Source organism: Podarcis liolepis, assembly GCF_965112155.1.
Source record: "Podarcis liolepis genome assembly, chromosome: 10".
In the NCBI taxonomy this organism is placed as follows: Eukaryota; Metazoa; Chordata; class Lepidosauria; order Squamata; family Lacertidae; genus Podarcis; species Podarcis liolepis.
Genome location: NC_139562.1, coordinates 34,612,424 through 34,631,449, shown reverse-complemented (window position 1 = coordinate 34,631,449; position 19,026 = coordinate 34,612,424). Strand labels below are relative to the sequence as shown.

At 40.3% G+C, this 19,026-nt stretch overlaps 1 protein-coding gene across 6 annotated transcripts in view; it reads right to left on the bottom strand.

Moving 5' to 3' along the window:
* The window catches only part of ANKS1B (ankyrin repeat and sterile alpha motif domain containing 1B), a 324,701-nt gene that overhangs the window by 216,170 nt on the left and 89,505 nt on the right, over positions 1–19,026 (bottom strand). For all 6 annotated transcript variants that reach the window (XM_083462878.1, XM_083462889.1, XM_083462890.1 and 3 more), the window contains 2 exons: positions 10,191–10,327; positions 6,310–6,490 (listed from right to left, as the gene is read on the bottom strand). In XM_083462878.1, coding sequence (XP_083319004.1) covers positions 6,310–6,490; positions 10,191–10,327 — 318 coding nt within the window. The remainder of the gene's footprint in view (positions 1–6,309; positions 6,491–10,190; positions 10,328–19,026) is intronic.

Below are 19,026 nucleotides of genomic sequence, written 5' to 3'. Positions count from 1 at the left end.
ACTTGGATTTCTGAAATACAAGGTGTACTAATAGTAACTACCCACTCCATACTTAGCTCATGTTATTAAGTCTTGGAACCTTCCCCAGGTTACAGGGTTTTGTTTTAACTGACTGTATGTTTCCTACCAGACCTAATTTTATTGGTAGGTGAAGGCAGCTGATTAGGATTGGATTGGGTTGTTTAATTGTTATTTAAGCAAGTGGCTCTGTATGCTGGTTTTCAGCGGAAACCTTCAAAGTGTCCCCACATTATTAAGTATAATACAAGGGATACATTAAAAGTTATATACTTGAAATAAAACAAAACAAAAGCTCAAAAAAGAGCAGTGTCTTATTTGTCTCCCTCCTTCTCTAACCTGGAATCCTTCTCAAAGGGCAAGTGATAGATGGTGAATAGGAAATAGTTCAGCCGTATTAGGACTAGTAGTTTTCTTTGCCTGCCTCCCCTCCATCCTGGGCAGAATAATGACTCAAGACAACGTGCTATAGGATTAAAATTGGCCACAACTTTATTAAGTTTCAGGTGTAGGGAGACCTTGGCTCAGGCATTGGGCGCTTATCCTTCCCAGTTCCCAGCTGGGGATCTGGGAGACATCAGGGTTATCCATAATGTGTGGGGATTGGGCTGTCTCTGGAGAACATATGTTCAAGCAGAGAGCCCGCCCCCCATTCCGCCACCATTGGAGGGGAGAGCAATGACAACCTCTCGGCATATAGCCAATGCCACCCCTCAAGACCCCTTTAAAGGGGAACCCTGGGATTACTGCCGCAAGGGGGGCATAGGCTTCACACACACCCTTTAAGAAGAGAGACTAAAGGATTCCGCCCAAGGCCTGAAACCACCAAAGTTGTGACGTTTTGCTACGGGAAAGGCAAAACCTGCCAATGCAGGAAAATTCCTTTCTGGCCCTTCAACAGCGACCCTGACGTAGCAGCACCTACGTACCTGTGGAGAAGAGGTTAACCTGCAAAAGAAGACTTAACTGAGGGAGGGCAGGGTGGGAAAAGCTCTGGAGCCAACTGACGCTTCGCAAGTAATATTCACCTTCTGTTGTGTGGGCAGGGCGGTCCCTCCCCATACCTGGCCGATCCCCTGGCAACGCCTCCCCAGACGGGATTGGGCAATTAGCTGAGGTAGGCGGAGACCTCCAGGTATCCAGCCTGGAGAGGGTGAAGCCAGCCCGAACTACCGGGAGCCGCACTGGGATCTGGGGGGCTGCGCACAACCACACAAAAGGCATCCCCCATTTGATGTGGGGAGTGGTCATTGTAAGCTACACTGAACAAACGGGAAAAGAAAAGTATACTTTACATAACTCTGATTATGGCAGTGTGGGGAAGGAAATACAGAAAATTGTGTAATTGTCCAAAAGGGATAAAAAACTAATTACAAAAAAGTAAAAAATTTAAACGTGCATTTCAATTTTTTTACCATGAAATTATTTCCTAACAAAACTGAAAGCATGAAAAAATCTCTGTTCCAATTTTCAGTTACTTTAAAAAAAAAAAAAGCAAACAGCTTTCCCTATTTCAGCTTGTTGAAACAAATGCTTTATGTTCTGTTTGTACGTCAATGAGAGCATAGGATGAGATTTGAAGGCTTATAATTCCATACTAAATTTAACTAGTAGTTTGGAGATAGAGAATTGCCATATAGAAACGTGTGGAGTTTAGACAGAGCATTTTAAGTGCCTATATCTGAAAACATATAACACTTTGGTTACAGGTAAGATTTCTGTCAGACATAAAAATTAGTGGAGTGAATGCTTGCTTGACATCAGTCCAATAGCTATTAACTTGGAGGAAGATCTGAGTATACTTTCTTCCTGGGTGCTTCTGACAAATATAGTATATTTGGCTATAACCTGGGGGATCTGGTTTGAACAACCCATGCCCTAGATTGTCTTTTAAGCTACAAAACAGTCCAATTGGAGAATAGGTAAAAATCACAAAGCAGAGCTGAATGCAAAGACTTGTCACACAAACTGCTGAAAGAAAAGGCTTCAAATTAGGCTCAGACTACTTCAACATCCTTTAAAAACATGATGTTCCATTTCTCATATATTCATATTGTCACTTTCCCTATGGCTGGAAGTAGCCTGCCAAGAACAGCCTCTTAATGTGTGTCAGATATAAACAGCAAAAGGAACATTGAGGCACTAGCAGATTATGCCCCGTAGCTTGAATTTTTTTTTCTCCTGCCAGGATTCTTGCACAGCCCAAGCCTCATTATCATTTGCAAGTAAGGGATTATCTTTTTATTTAGGCAAATGTTTAGTATTCCGAGTTTGTTTCTTTAAGCAGATATGATAAGCCAGTGGCTGTCCCCCCACCAAAAAAAAATTGTATAAGAAATGTCTTCTCTCCTGTCAACAATTTCAATAAATGACTCAAAGGATGAGTAAATTATTTGAGAACTACCAAGTCCAATGAGCACACAAAAGCATAATACAATGGCTGGGCACAGGCCCAACCTTCCATGAGGTGAAAAGAGCCACTCGCCTCAGGCGGTGAATTATCACCATTCATGCCCCACAAGGTTGCCTAACACCTGCCACAATAAGCTGACAGGCCAACATTGCTGCCTGCCACCACTCCTTCCCTCTTGCTCACCTGCTGCTTCTCGCCTTCCTTTCTACCTGCCCACCTCCCTGCTCACACTGAGAGCGAGGCACTGTGGGCAAGGTTGCCCAGAAAGCACCTCTACCACCACTAATATGTGACACTTTAAAATACTGGTTAAAAACACAGTTTAAAAATTCCTAAAGTTTAAATAAAATTTAATGCCAATTTTTTAACATGTATTTCAAAGAGCCACAAAGTGCTGGTTTGGTTGCTCTCTGGGTGACCTCATCCACAATGCCTCACTCTGAGTAGGGACCCTTTCCTCAGAGCAAAGCTGGGAGCACCCACAGCTGACTGGCTGAGGAGAGGACTGTGAGGCAGACATGGTGGCAGGGGAGAGTGGAGGGTGGGAGAAGGAGGGTGGGAGAAGGAGAAGACTGCAGGAATGGTGGGAGATATTCTGCTAGGACAGTCCCAGGCACCACAATGTCTTGTGCCAGCTCGAGCTAAGGAAGTAAGATTCTGTTTTTTAGTAGTACCAGAAATCCAGTCTAGAAACCCAGAATTTGGCAATGTAGACTTGAAAATTAAACAAGCATGCTCTTGCTTCTTCAAAAGCTGAAAGGAGAAAATAAACAAAGGCTGCAATCCTTATCCGGGAGAATGTCCAACTGAACTCAATAGGACTTGCTTCTGAGTAGATATATGAGATTGTACCTACATGATAAAATGAAGTGCACTTTATAGTCTACAGTGCGAAGCAGTTTGTTTAAGAGGTCAGTAGTTAGAATTCTCATTTTTACAGGCTCTGCAGCGGGTTTTTAACCAGTTTCCTCAGCTCCAATTACTGCTCATATGTCATATAAATCTATCTGATAACCAGCAAGCATTTTCAAAGTTATAAACAATCTGTTGAGAGGAAAAAAATGAAAAGAATATCTATCTGATCCAAAGATGAAACAGGCAGAATAAAAAGCATAAACTGAATGTGAATTGCATAGATATTTCAAGCAACAGTAAGGTTTTTTATTTATTAAAAAAATCCATTAGAAAGAAGAAGAAGAAATATCTTGGTCACTAATTCTGATGGGACAATCCACATCCATTAAAATTAATTGGAATTATGCCACTGGCTTTAATTGTATGTGCATTGTAATTACAGTGAGCAATTGGGAATTATGTTTTGTTAATGGTTAAAAAACTTCTACATACTGTGAAATTTTGTTTTTTTGTTTTCACTCTCAAAATCATCAGTTTATAGTAACTGGTGGGGCATAGAATTGCCTGGGGAGGAAAGAGTCACCCCAGACTGGGTGGGCCGCAACTTGATTTTGGGCAATTCTCTTATGAGACCTTCCTCTGTCAAAGGCAAACCTCGGTGTCTCAAATATCAGTGGCATCCTGCGTGACACCAAAAGCTGGCGCAGCCCCCCAGCCTCTTGCCTTCTGTCAGATGTCACTGCTGCGGTACCTGCTGCGGTACCTTAGAAGCTCTGCACTTAGTGCAACCAAACCAGTCGCGTTCTTCTAGGTCTGCCTTTACCTCTGTAGCAGAGGTGGGCAACCTGCGGTCCTTTTCATGTGACTCTTGACCTAATTCCAAAGCCCTGTGCAGCTGATCAGTTCAGACCAGTAAGAACAATCTTGCTTCCCTGTGGATCCTGCGCTTTAGAATGAGAGAGGTTTTTAATTTCATGGTGCACAATTGCCCAATTCTCATCACCACTTCCAAGATACCAAAGGTAGTTCGAGGTTCAAGCCGGCCAGTTTCTTCCTCTCACTCCTCCATTTTCCGCCCCTCTCTCAATACCTCAACATTCCATAGCTCAACTCGCTGCAGCATTTTGTAGGCCCCTCAGTGTAAGTCCTGGTAGCCAGTAGGTATTTTCTGGATTTGTTTGCATTTATGAACAAATATACATCTGCAAACCTAGGAAGTCTCTTGAGAATTCAGCAACTACCACCTTATTTTTGGTTGGCCCCATCTCACATCCAGACTGATAGAATGGGAACCTTCCAAGTTCAATATTAGAGGAAATAATAAACAACAACCAGCTGACTAATATGCTATAGTTTTGCTGGAGATTATTATGGCTATTTATTTGAAAGATTATTTCTAGCCAAATCTCTTGGTTTCTCTGTAGAAATTAAATGGCTTATGACTCAATTTCTTCAAATCTTAAGGAATTATTATGGCTGCAAACATTCTGTAGATACAACTCTGATGTTAGTATGAGCAACAAGAACAAGTATAAATAGAAGAATTAGCAGCTGTGAACAGGAAATAAAGCAAATTATAATGAAGGTGACCTAAAGTTAAAATAAATGCATTCAGTTAGCTGTCATGCAAGGCAAGCCAGTCTAGGAAACTGGAAGAAGAAATCTAGAGTAGTAGCTATGCAATATTATGTATGCAAAGTAAATTATCTTGTTTAAAAATATATGAAACTTTTTTTAAAATTATTGAGTCACCTTGTACAAGACTTTCAGCTGTGATGGGCAGCAGCTCCTCAGGATTTGGGGCCCATCTATAATGGGTTTATGTGATGTATACAGTGGTACCTCGGGTTACATACACTTCAGGTTACAGACTCCGCTAACCCAGAAATAGTGCTTCAGGTTAAGAACTTTGCCTCAGGATAAGAACAGAAATCGGGCTCCGGCGGCGCGGCAGCAGCAGGAGGCCCAAATAGCTAAAGTGGTGCTTCAGGTTAAGAACAGTTTCAGGTTAAGTACGGACCTCCGGAACGAATTAAGTACTGAACCCGAGGTACCACTGTAATGGTGTTAGCATTTGTTTTATTAATTATTTTACTTTAAGTGGGTTTGTCCATTAAGAAAACTATGCTGTACAGGCAGCATGTAAATTTAATAAATAAATACATTGTACCAGCTCTGATACCAGCAATCCTTTAACTGGAGATTGCAAATACTGAACCTGAGACTTATACAAGTAGAGTACACGTTCAAGCACTGATTTCCTACTTTCCTACTTTCCACAGAACACAACAAGCAATGCTGCATTATCATAAGCATATGATAAATTGGTATTTAGCAATATATGACTTTCTTTTGCAAACTATATAAGCAATTGAAAATGTTGTTTGGATTAGATGGGCCAATATGTATTACACTGTTTTTCACAGACTCATTTTTGTAGCATGATGAATTTTTCACCTTCTACTTTTTTCTTCATATTTTTTATTATTTCTTTCGAGGGCAAGAACAGCTATCAGAGCACTCCTTTTCGAAGCATGAAAAACTCTTCTATTCATTTCATTAAGCTAGATTTCCTGGGTAGCCAGTTCTAAAGTGGTTTGATTCATGAGTTGGAGAAACACTTTACAGAGTGTGCAATACTGAATAAATATAAATATCATACAATTTATTCAGAGCAAGGATGTGACCTGACATGATAAAAATACCAGGTTTGCTCTGAGCAAAAGATAAATATTAATCCCACACCTTAGCTTCTACCGCACATTTATGCATGGGTGTAAGTAAGCCCAAATGCAAGCGCCCCGTGACTGTATTTCACTTTAGGGTATTCTTCAAACAATCCTTTAGAAAAACTGAAGGGAATGGAATGTAAATGAATAAAAAGTATTATGGAATTCAGAAAGAAAGCCACCGAGAAAGCAGCCATGTCCCCCTGAGGGAGCAGAGGTGGCCTAGGATGTGATGCCAGTTGCTTATTGCAACATCAAAATGTATAGATAATATGCAACTTATTTTTATTTTACCTGGAATGTCATTATCTTCAATGCTCCCTTCAATGGATCCAATGGAATAATTAGCTGGACTGATTGGAGGACTGGAAGTAAAGCTTGCATATCCAAGGGAAGAGTTGATTTCAAAATAATCATGGCTGTGATTTAATCGATGAAATTCAAAAGCTGATACTATTGATGTACGTTGCTTCGGCTGGAAAAAATTGAATTGAAATGTAAATATTTTAATTTATTTTCTGCCTCTAAGGTTCATCACCTTTTTAAAAAAATGGTTTGTTAAAACAGATGCTCAAAAATTCCATTGCGTTTCTCCCCTGTAAATTGATCTTCCATACATAATTCCTACAATTATTGCATTCTCGTTTGTCGCTTAGCAGGGCCACAGCCCAATCCAGGAGGTCATCTTATTCCCATGTGGCCATTGTGGGGGGAGACACCTGGCGCCTCCCCTGCCAGCTGTGCCAGCCCAACAGGGAAGGCCTGATTGATCAGGAAAGTCAGATTGCAGGGGAAGGGGCTGAGCCCAGTCCATGCCCGCTGTACTTAAGAGGGCGATATTGTGTAGTTCACCCTCTTGGGAGATCATAATGGGATTCACCACCTGCCCACTCAGGTTGTAAGTGGCCTGCCGAAAGTTGAGTAGGTGGACCAGCGTGAAGACCTTGCTATGGCTATTTGATCACTATTTGGGGACAGGGAGGATTTCCTCCCCCTGCAGACGAATTGGCTGGTCTGCAGGTTTTTGCCTACCTCATAGCAACAGTCACAACTTTGGTGAATAAGGCATTGGGATGGATCATTAGCTGATTAAAGGGCTCAAGGAGAGGTGTCTCTGTCCACAAACCCACATGGGCAAGTCAATAGGCCATGACACCTCTCCCAATGCGGCCCAAGCAGGATCGTAGCACCTGGTGCATGTCAGAGGCAACTACCCAGCTCCGGGTTGACCCCCATCTCATTTCGCAACCAGCAAGTGGGTTGATTGCCTTAGCCAAAACCTACTTACATCTGTAATCAATAATAAATTCTGACCTATTTCAACCCAACACAAATATCCTGTGTTTATTTCTATGGTTCACTCCATACAATGCTGCGGGTACCATGTGCATGTGACAGCAATCATCTACTGCCGCTCCACCCCAGCTGCTATAATACAGTACCAAAAAACATATCAGTACGAGGTAACAGATTGTATGGTCAATAGAAAACCTTATATGCCAATAAAATATTGACATTTTAGTAGGTTTCGAAGTGGGTTTGGAGAGACAGCATTTCAATGTTGATTCAATGGCAAAATTAAATTAATATCTAGACAGATGAGGCATAGAACAGAATTAAAATAAACATTGTGAGTATATTCTGTGATACAATCTCAATAATATGCTTCAGACCTAAATTAAACTTTGTCTTAAATCCACTTTAATTTGATCCAAAGCTTTTGACGCATTCGAAATCCAAAATGAGTTAGTTCGGTTTGAAGTGCCTTAGGTTCACATCAGTTGGCCTTTCCTGATATAGTCTGTGCTTTAGAGTACTTCTCCAGACCTTTTGCTTAAGGCTTGCAGATCATGGGTTGCTTTTTATTACTGAGCAAAAAGTGTGTGGATGGCAATTACAGAATATTTAAAAAGGGTTCTACTTTTGCCTGAATGTACACTACAGGCATGATAGTAATGAAGGGAGATATCAGACAGACAAAAAAAGCCCCCTATTTTTAATCAGAGGGTTCATTGCTGTGTTATATTCTCTTCTGTACCACTGAGATGGTCAATTAAATACATTTATGTCCACACCTTGAAAGAAAATAAGAACATAAGAGCCCTACTAGATCAGACCAAAGGCCCATCTGATTCAGCAAGCGCTTCCCACAATGACTACCCAAATGCCAATTGGGACCCATAAGTAAGACTCATACTCATTCCCCAGACTCATTCACAGCACTCAAACAGGAGACTCACAACAATTTTCAGTCTTTAAAATCCTCAATCATTTCTAGCTCTTTCTAGCAGTGCCACTGTCTAGCAACAAATTTTCCCATTTCTGGCACAAGGCTATAATTTCATCCCTTTTTGCAATGCTCTTTCATGCTCCAGAATATCAGCATCTAAGCCATTTTGAATACGAATAGTACCAACAAAATGTATGTTTATTTAAAATGCAGGTGCTGCATTTAAAATGTATATACAGCCATAATTTTAATTGTACTTCTAAAATGATAATAAAATTAATATATGACACCATCACAGTCAACATCACACACAACTGCATTAACAACTGCTGAAAACCCAAGCAGCAGCAACCAACTCCCAGGACACTAACCAGTGTCAAAATATTCCAGATGTCAGAATGACAGCTGTAAATAGGATGCAAGAGGGATGTTACCAGCAGAGCATTCCACAGAGTGGATGCCATTGTGGAGAAGTCAGGCTCCTGGATACCATTACTTTTCCTCTTTGTATGGGACATGGAGGAATGCACTCCTGATAGTCTGAGAATATGGGAGGATACCTATGGAGGATACAGTCTCCGAGGTACTTAATTCAATACATCACCAGTATGGAAGCTTTGAAAGGCATGAAATGTTTTACCACTCTAAATCCTACCTGATCTACAAAGTTGATAAGCATGGCCTCCACTTCATTCATTCATTCATTCATTCATTCATTCACTCACTCACTCACTCAAAAATATTGAATAGAGTGTTCGGCACTCAAAGAATGCAATGCTACTGAATTCAGTGGGAACCAAGTCTCTGACTTTAATTAAGTCCCGACATTGAATTAGTAATGAACTAATCCAAGAGCACAGCTATTCAATGTTCTGAGTCCATCTGTTGACAATTTCATGATGAAAATAGCATTTAAAGGCTGTTTCCAATTAACTATCACATAACAGCTTGTTCTAACAATAATTCCAATTTCTCTCTACTTTCTTGTGTGCAAGCCATCAAACAAAAAATAGCTTTGACAGAAAGTGATAAATGGCTAATACAGCGGTGTCTGGAGAAAGAGGAAATGAAGAACCCTGTGCTAGCCAAAAGGAGTTATAGAGTTGAAAAGAGGCATGTGTGGACAGCATGAAGTAAAAACAGCTCTGACGCTTGGAAAGTCTTTTAGATGAAATAAAATAAATTTCATGAAGCACATTACATTTTTTAAAAGAGGTAAATAGAAACTGAGAGTTTGCAAGCAATAACAGTCAATCAAAATTATGTTTATGCCATGTAGTCTCCAATTTTATATTTACATCAAAATTGGCATGTTTAAAATGAGCTGAACTAATTACACACAAGAAAAGTCACCTCACCAAAACTTGGACATTTCAATACTATTTGGTGTCTTTTTGTTTTGCTAGCTGCTCATTCATCTTAACATCATTTTACTTTTTCTTCTTTACCCTCAGTGCCCCCACTGCTGTTTAATCTGTTTGGCTGTGACTGGCATTCCCAATATCCTCATGCATCATTGTGACCTCTTCAACAAAAAATTGCATGGGCTGCCACACTGAATCAGAATGAACATCAGTGAAGGCATATGTGGCTGAGGTCAGTGAAGTCCAAAAGGAAGAAAACTAGCCTAGAGGGAAAAAACAGGTGCTGAGAAGCAAGAGAAGGTGTAGTACACTAATGTAACAATGCAATACAAGATTTCAATAAAATGTCATAAATCAAGCATAATAGCTGAAAAAGAACACAAATAGAAATCTGGGTATGCTCTTTCTGGTCAGGTCTAATTAAAATCAAGCTTTTAAAGATATTTTAGCATTATCAGTGGAGGGATTTCATTTCAACATTTTAAAATAGTTCATATCACTGCAAATTATTAGAGGAATGTAAGATAAAACGTTGAAATCTTTAACAAAATCAAAGAACATTTTTATTTCCGACCACCCACCTGAGGTCGTATAACTTTCACTATATTTTTCAGTGCAGTATCTGGCGATGGAGGAGAGCAGTCAGGTGTTGGGCCTGTTGAACTGTTTCTATGGTTACTGGTACCTGGTGCAATAATTGCTACTTGAGGTGCATTCTCTGTGAATAAAAATAGCATTACAGTGAATACAATGTTCTATGGAAAATACATTTAGAAACAGGAAATTGCATTTGAAGGGGGGATGTGAATATGTTACAGTTATTGTCATCTAAATTATTATTGTTTGTTTTCACTAGAATATGCTCACTTCTGGTTTTGAAGAGCAGTATGGAACTGATCAAAGGTTTTGCCACGTATTCAAATCTAACTCTTGCAGAAACAAGCTTATGTGTGAAGATTACCCCTCTAGGCATTATTCAAGCATACAAAAGAATGCTGTGAAATAGTGACTAGGGATATATTCATTTATATTTGATATATTTCGGCACTAGGGATATATTCATGACGCCCCAATTGGCTTGGAAAGGCTGATTTGAAACACAGCTTTTGAGTTCCAGTAGGTGGTCTGTACTATCATCACTGACAGCATTATTAGGTGGAAGCAGAATTTGTGGCTATGCAAACCAATTGCCAGATCACAGTCAAAAGTCAGTTACTTTGGTTCCTATACTTAATTCACCAAGTGTGCAACTTACAATACCGATTCTAGAAATATTGATTCCACAAACAATAAAAATGTATTCAGTTTGTTCCTATTGTGTGCAATGATAATTTTACTTACAAAATATTCAAAATATACTGCACATTAAACATTTGTGCAGGAAGCACTCTAGCTAAACACAGATGGCATGGACTAGAGATACTCAGTAACTATATAAGATAGCTAGCACATCTCTTATTTATTTCGTCCAAATTGCTCTATTTACATCCAGAAAGGCAATGTTAAGCTCAAAGGGAATACTTATTCAGTGGTCTGACCTAAAAAATTTGAATGGCACTAAAAGTTTGGATCAATACAACAGGAAATACATTGGCGAACATCTGTTTCTTCTGATAAATGCAACTATAAAAAACATTTCCTCATTTATATTTCATTGCATATCCAGGCACATTGTGTCCATGGCCCAGTGAGGGGCCAACCATAAATAACTTTTATTTATTACAGATTTAAGTAGGTTTGGGCCAAGTCATTGGGTATGTATCCAGAATCAAACAGCCCAACTGCTGGTGGATAAGTAGGGTGGGGATTGACCCTGACAAGTGATATGACCGCAGCAGGGCCACCACTGGGAAGGATGCTGTGGCCCATCGGTCCCCGCTTGGATTCCTGGACAAAGACACCCATTCCTGGAGCCCCTAAGACTGTTGGATGGCATCTTGTATGCCTCCTTCTGGCAATGCCTGTAGTCAAGCTACAGCCAAATGTATTTCCTTTAGACCACAACAATGAGGTCAAAAGACTGGGGGGATCTGCAGTCTGGGCAACCCAGAACTTCCATGCACACTGCCCAGGCATGTACTAATGCAACAAAAACAAAGTGGAAGGCAGCAGTTATGAGTTACCCGTCTCTGCAGCCACAGCAGGTGATGTGATTCTCCAGTGGTTTGACTTCACCCCCGGAGGCACACTCCATTGTCTCTCAAAACAGACAGATGCCAACAAAATCATTCATGTCTATTTTTAACTGAAGGAAAAAGTGCATGACTAAGGTATGGGTGGGCTATGAGACTTCATATAAATTACTGTCAAGGTTCATTAAAGGTCTCAGATAAGCTTCTTGTATAGTTGTACTTCTGTAGAATACACATTCATCCTCAATACAATTCCATATTTTATATCAAATTGGAGTAATTTTCATATACACCTCACTTGGTTTGGGGTTTTTTTGTCACAAATGATTTGACTAGGTTGACCCTAATATTAAATTAGTAAAATATGTTTTGCAAGCATGATAGGGTTTTATTTCTTGACATGTTCTATAATTTTGTAAGTAATTCAAAAGAATAAAAAACTTCAACATTTCAACCAAAGAGCAGAACATTGGTTTGAAGAAATCAAAGGGGGAAATGCTGCATAATTATAAGTGTTTAAATTTGATCAAAGGCATGCACTAAAAAAAAAATGACTGCCAATACAATTAGGGATATGCAAACAGCTTTCTAAGTGAAAGTGTTGTGCCAAAAGTAAACCACACATTAAGCTGATTCACACACATGCTAAGCCAAACTTGGGCTTATTGAAACTGTGTAAACATATAGACTCCAAGAATTATTATTAGCGTTGCCAGATAACTGACTTGGTTTCTACAACATGCTAAGCCAAACTTTGGCTTAGCAAAACCATGTGAGCATGGATGATCCTAAAGAGGAGCACAAATCCACTTTTCCCCCCTGGTACTTTTTACTGCTTGAGCTCGGGTGGTGTTGGGACTGTTTTGTTGGGAAGGGGTTGTTGCTGTTGTTGCTGGTAGTCTTTTTGTATCTTTATTTTATGTTTTATTTATTGTTTCTGACTACTTTCGTTATGTTGCAGTTATGTATTTTTCATGTTGTAAGCTGGCTTGAGCATGGTTTGAACTCTGGAAAGGTTGCCAGCAAATAAAATTATGTATGTATGTCTGAATGTACTGCTGCACTGTGCTAAGCTGTGTTTGGCTTAGCATGCCATCTGAACTTGTGATGAACTAGTCCCACACTGGCTACAGCTTGTGGTTAGTGAGCAGACAACTTTACCATGAATATTGGTTTGGATGATATGCAGCATGGTAGGGAAAAGGGGTGGGAAGGACTAAGGCAAATGCAAGCTTCTTTGTTGACACTTTTCCTTTGAGGCATCAATCAAATAATCAAAAGTGTTGGTAGAAGGTTGACATCTTTTAATATAGCAGGTTACTGTCACAGAAACCAGTCATTGTGAAAACTGAGGATTAAGAAAACCCACTAAACACCACACTGTCTAAAAACGGTAGTTGGCAGTACCTGATGATTTGGGATAGACAAAACTATCAGAAATTACACCACTTGTGACTCCACAAGTCAAACAGCCCACCAGCCATGTATAATGGCATACCAGGAGCTCAATAAAGCTTCTGTTTTCGTGGAACTGCAAAATCTAGAGGTGGGAGGGTTTTCAATAAAGAAACAATAGAGAAGGGGAACGTATTTCAAAAGTGCCTGATTACCTCAAGCAGTTCCCTTGAAAAAACAATTTCAGGTGCTTATGAGGAAGAGTTGTTGGACTCAAAATATATTAAGCTTTCATAAACTGAATTCTCTTTATGGTGCCATTTTCTTCTATTTCCTTCTCTCTATCTTCCTTGTCAGACAATACAGTACACTGGTGATGAGCTGTCTTCAAATTGTTGAACCATTTGTGTGGGTATTTCCGAAACTAATATTGAACCAAACCACAGTCAATCTGGGAGCAATGTCAACTGACCAATTCCAATGTGAAACTTGAGAGAGTCCAACCCCAATGTGAAAATGGTCCTCCACCACCCATTTCACTGAAGGTGGCTAGTGAACCAACCACATCTCTCGCTCCCCTCTCCTAAAGAAAAACAGAGAGACAGAATTTCTCTTCCTGTTATTGAAGAGCAGATCCATTCCTCTCCTGATCAACCTGTCCCTATGAAATAATTTATGTTCATTTCACATGCTGCTTATATATTAGAGAGAGGATGAGTTGGTGGAAGGTGTTTTGCACATAGACTGTGCATTTTAAAATTGTACACTGCAGACTGTTGCCAAGTGCTGGGGGCAGGTTGCAGCAAGGAGCTGCCTTCCTACCACGGTGCTGCTTTAGTCTGTAAGTAAAAAAATAAAATAAGTAGGGGGGAGGAAGGGAAATAAGCTGGCAGCTTTAATGTAGAGCAGAATTTTGCATAGTTCATATGCTGAAGGGGAGAAAATTACAATGGCCACAATTCAGAGTAGCAAACATGGGTATTTCTGGATCTGACAGACAGCAAAAATATTACTAGAAAGAACTAAAGAGCAGATGGAAGATCCAAAGATGGAACCAAAGGGTAACAGAAAATAGAAAACAGATTGCATTTATTGTTTTGAATTATTTGTTGTGCTGTACAAAATGGAATCCCTACTGTTGTTCTGAACAGGAATGTAAATACATAACTGAATAGCTATAACAAGCCTGATATTGTCTCTGCAAGTTATTTGGGGGTGGTGCTTAGAATTAATTACAAGTGAAATGCATTCTAGTGGCAGGAGGGAGTCTGCTTAGTTTGTTTTTCTTCTCATATAAAAGAGTATAAGCATGAGGATTACCAACCTCATCTTTCCCCTCATCTTTCACCTGCAGAAACAGATCCTGGAATTGCTTAGTAATGTCAGCCAACTGTCTGGAATAACAATTCTCATTATGTACTAATGAGGGGGAATAATTCATTTCCTGAGTAATTTGTAAATACCCAGTGGAGCATTCCAAACAATGCTACACTATATTCATTTCAAATTCTAGACAGTCTTTGGAACACAAAGTAGAATACATTTAGAAACTATGGGTGATGTTGATTGTTAATCATACTCAGAATAGAGACCAACTGAAACCAATGAACCATTGTTTTCAATAGGTCTACTCCAAGAATGGTTGATGTTAAACACCACCCAACAATGATTAAAATACAATTAATAATAAGACTGCAATACAATATCTGTAGCATTCAATGGGTTTGGGAAGGTGCAGTTGCACTTCTGACACAACGAAGTATTCCGTGAGTTTGGGAAGAGCACTCACTGTGTAAGGAAACCTTGCAACAGGTCTGTCCTAATACCAGGGAGCAGTAGGAGTCAGGATAACATCAACATATATATTGGGGAGGTCGCTGCCACCAATTGCTCAAACACCTGCCCACCCGCCTCACTGCAACTACCAATCACCCACCCACTGCTGATCACCCGCAAACCTCACTCCAGCCTCAAATTGCACACCTGCTTGCTGCAGCTAACCCCACCCCTGCATTCATTATCCATGTATAAGACGACCCCCAACTTTTGCCTTTTATTTTTTTAGCAAAAAACTTTGTCTTGGAAAAATACAGTAGTAGCGGTTGTGTGGGTCTGGGTGGGTGTATGATCAACAACTCTGCATAGCAGATGGGACTTGCCTTGAAGAAAAGAATAAGGTTCTCACTTTCCTACTTAAATAAGGAGAGGACCATACCCAGAGAAGCAAGGGGAGACATGTCTCTTTAACAGACACTACAACCTCAATATTAAAATATGGTTAAAGAACAACAGCAGAGAACACATACAAGCATTTAATAAAGCACCCAAGGAATAAAATGCCTGAAGAAAGAACTTCACTAATGGCTTCTAAAATATACAAAAAGGCAATCTGGTAGGCCCCATTACAGAGTGTGTTCAATTATTGCAGCCATAAAACAAGACCTACTTTGAGCGTTAGAGGAAAGATCACACATAAGACCCGAGTGAGTTTTCCTTGCAGATCTTAAAGCTGGAGCATTGGTACAATTACTTGTACTCATGCGCTCCTTCTGCTCTTCCTTCATTCTTTCAGTCTGATTCAATTAATTCTTTCTCTTTGACTCAAAACTCAGCTTGCAAATTCCGCAGTAACAACAAGCTAACAAGATTGCAAACCATGGTTTGAAGCTGGTTTGCAATTCCATTTGTGTGTTTGTGCCAAAGCGAAAGCAACTCATTGAATCATAATGTGTTAAGGAAGCACACGAGCACTTGGCTCATCTGTTGGCATCTGTCTGTCTTGAGAGACAATGAGTATGCCTCTGGGGGTGAAATCTAACTGCTGCATTAGCAGCACTGAAGTGACCTCCCCAGGGCGCAAGCTGCATTGAGGTCCCAAGCTGCCCAGACAACAATACCCCTCTCTTGGCCTCATTGACATGGTCCAAAGAAAAGTAGAGTAATACATTTGGCACCATCTTGGCTGCAGAAGCTGCTGGAAGGAGGCATGCAAGGGGCCATCCAACTGTCTTAGGGACTCCACTCTGGATTGGTGTAAGGTTTACTCCTTAGCGCACCAGACCATGGTATAGTTTGCTGCTGTGTCTGCTGCATGTCTTTGTATGGAAGGCCATCCAGTTTGCCTGCAGTTGTCACTGCCAAATTCTTTGGCCCTTTCCCACAGCAAGGATTTATATAATCCAGAAATGCATGGCAAGTGAAGAATGTCAACGCAGAGGAGGCCATTTCTTTACAAACTTTTGTTCTGTGTAATATAAAGAATAAAGGTATGTGCTTTTGGTGGGCAGGAATAAAGACTGAAATGTGAACAAATTGAAAATAGTTTTTCTTAGACGAGGAATGTGTGTGTGTCCACTAATGCACAAGCTAAATTTTCTGCAAATCAAGCAACATTTACAGCTTGTATTTTGTTTATAAAAACAAACACACACATATCTGAATAATACAAGTATGTTTTCAAAATATTTGGTTGCTTTTCAGTCACTAAATCCACCAGTTAATTATTTCCTATCATCACCCAAAATGATTAAGCTTTACTTCTTTACAGCTGCCAGATAGTTATCACTTTAGTGATACAATTACTTTGTGTCTAGGGTACCTCAGATTTATTAAATCCTGTAACTTTTCAAAGGATGATTGATTTCTCAGCCTCACAAATCAAGAATACATTATGGTTTTTTTAATATATATATATATATATATATATATATATATATATATATATATATATATATATATATATATAACCAGAATTAATTTGTCACAAAGTGAAAACATGCAAATTAATAGGCCTAATAGAAGTGTCTAGTAGAGGCTATCCAGGTGCTGCTCTGGAACTGGAAAATAATGTAAGTAGGGCAACATCTGTCATGAAGAAAAGGCAACTGAATTATTAACTTAAGGGTCAGATGGGAGACAAATTGCTGAAAAATAGGAGTTGTTTGGTTTTTTTAAAAGCAAGGCTTACTTTAAGCCTCCTCAATACACAGTAAAAAAGTGAAAATAAAAATTCAGTTTCTAAGTAACTCCTCTATGCAACCACCTTCTACCTAAATTGTGACCAAAACACACGTGCGCAAGCAAAGGAAGTCAAGCACCCCAACCCCCATGACACTAATCTCTGTGAAATTAGAGGCATTTGTGTTTAGACCTCCAGTAACAGAAGCACAGGTAAATAAAGCCTGCACCCAGTGATAAGGTAATACATATCTAAATCCATTAAAAGGCTTATGAAGCAGAGGACAGTCATTCCATCTATTTGTGGCTAGATTACATTTTGCAATTCCAGTAATATAACGGGCATGGTAACTTGGAAAGAAACTCAGTAAATGCAATGATAGGCACCATTTTGAAATATAGTACCATATTAAATACCAATACAGTAATACCTCGGGTTAAGAACTTAATTTGTTTTGGAGGTCCGTTCTTAACCTGAAACTGTTCTTAACCTGAGGTACCACTTTAGCTAATGGGGCCTCCCGCTGCTGCCACCATGCAATTTCTGTTCTCATCCTGAAGCAAAGTTCTTAACCTGAGGTACTATTTCTGGGTTAGCGGAGTCTGTAACCCGAAGCGTCTGCAACCTGAAGTGTCTGCAACCCGAGGTACCACTGTATGTCAAGCTCAGTAACAAACAGGGCAGTACTCAAACTGATCCTATGAGAAAGGATTGCCCCAGAACAGTCCCAGACTTGCTGCTGCTGCTTCATTCCATCCTCATCCCACAAACACAGCACCGCCACCAGGGGAATACCACTGCCTCCACCCACCGCCGGCCAAGACACCATGGCATCTTTGGTTATTTACTCTTGGGTAGTGCCACCATCACTTTCCCTTTTAGCCTACCTACATCCAGGTGAGAAAGAAAGCCAGGCTTGCAGTATTTATAGTGGTCTGAAGGGGGCTGGATATATTTTCCAGGCTCCTGCTTTGCTTGCAGGAAGCTAGAGTTCAATCTGTCATTACCCCAACTCTCCTTGAAAGTACAGTGGTACCTCAGGTTAAGTACTTAATTCGTTCCGGATGTCTGTTCTTAACCTGAAGCTGTTCTTAACCTGAAGCACCACTATAGCTAATGGGGCCTCCTGCTGCTGCCACGCCGCCGGAGCAATATTTCTGTTCTCATCCTGAAGCAAAGTTCTTAACCTGAAGCACTATTTCTGGGTTAGCGGAGTCTGTAACCTGAAGCATATGTAACCTGAAGCGCATGTAACCCGAGGTACCACTGTATAGAGCAGGGACAAACTGGCAAGGCAGGCAAGCAAGCAAGACCATGGACCGGGTGCTAGGAAACTACTTAACCAGCTACTGAATTTCAATCAACGGAAAGGATTTCTTTAAGTAAGTATCATTAGTATGTATGATCCGATGAAAACCAGCAGCGGAATGAAAGGGAAGTACTGCCGCAGCCGCATTTGAGTGGCTAAACCCCACCTTCAAGCCTCCACCTAATTGGTTGGCTACCTGGGGGTGTGGCACGACAGCCAAGCCAGCTGGGCAGGGGCTGGAATGCCCCCTGCCAATGGGGGAAATGACTCCTGCTCACAACTCCTCCCCTCTGTAAGGAAGAGAGGCTTAATTAGAATAAGAGAGGGGACAATACAGGAAGCTATCTCATACCGAGTCAGATCAATTGTCCATCTAGTTTCTACACTGAGTAGCAGCAGTTCTCTGGGGTTTCAGGAAGTCAATCTTTTCCAACCTGCCTTGCCAGTTTCTGCATGCAAAGCAGATGCTCTAAGATTGAGCTATTGCTGGTGGGGGGGAGAGCATATATTCACAAAGGTAGTCTTAGCAAATTACAGATTATTTCCAGCTGACATGCAAATAGTGTGGGCCATGCCAGGTGAATCACGGAATCAAGAAACAAGAACAGTGGAAAACTTACTCC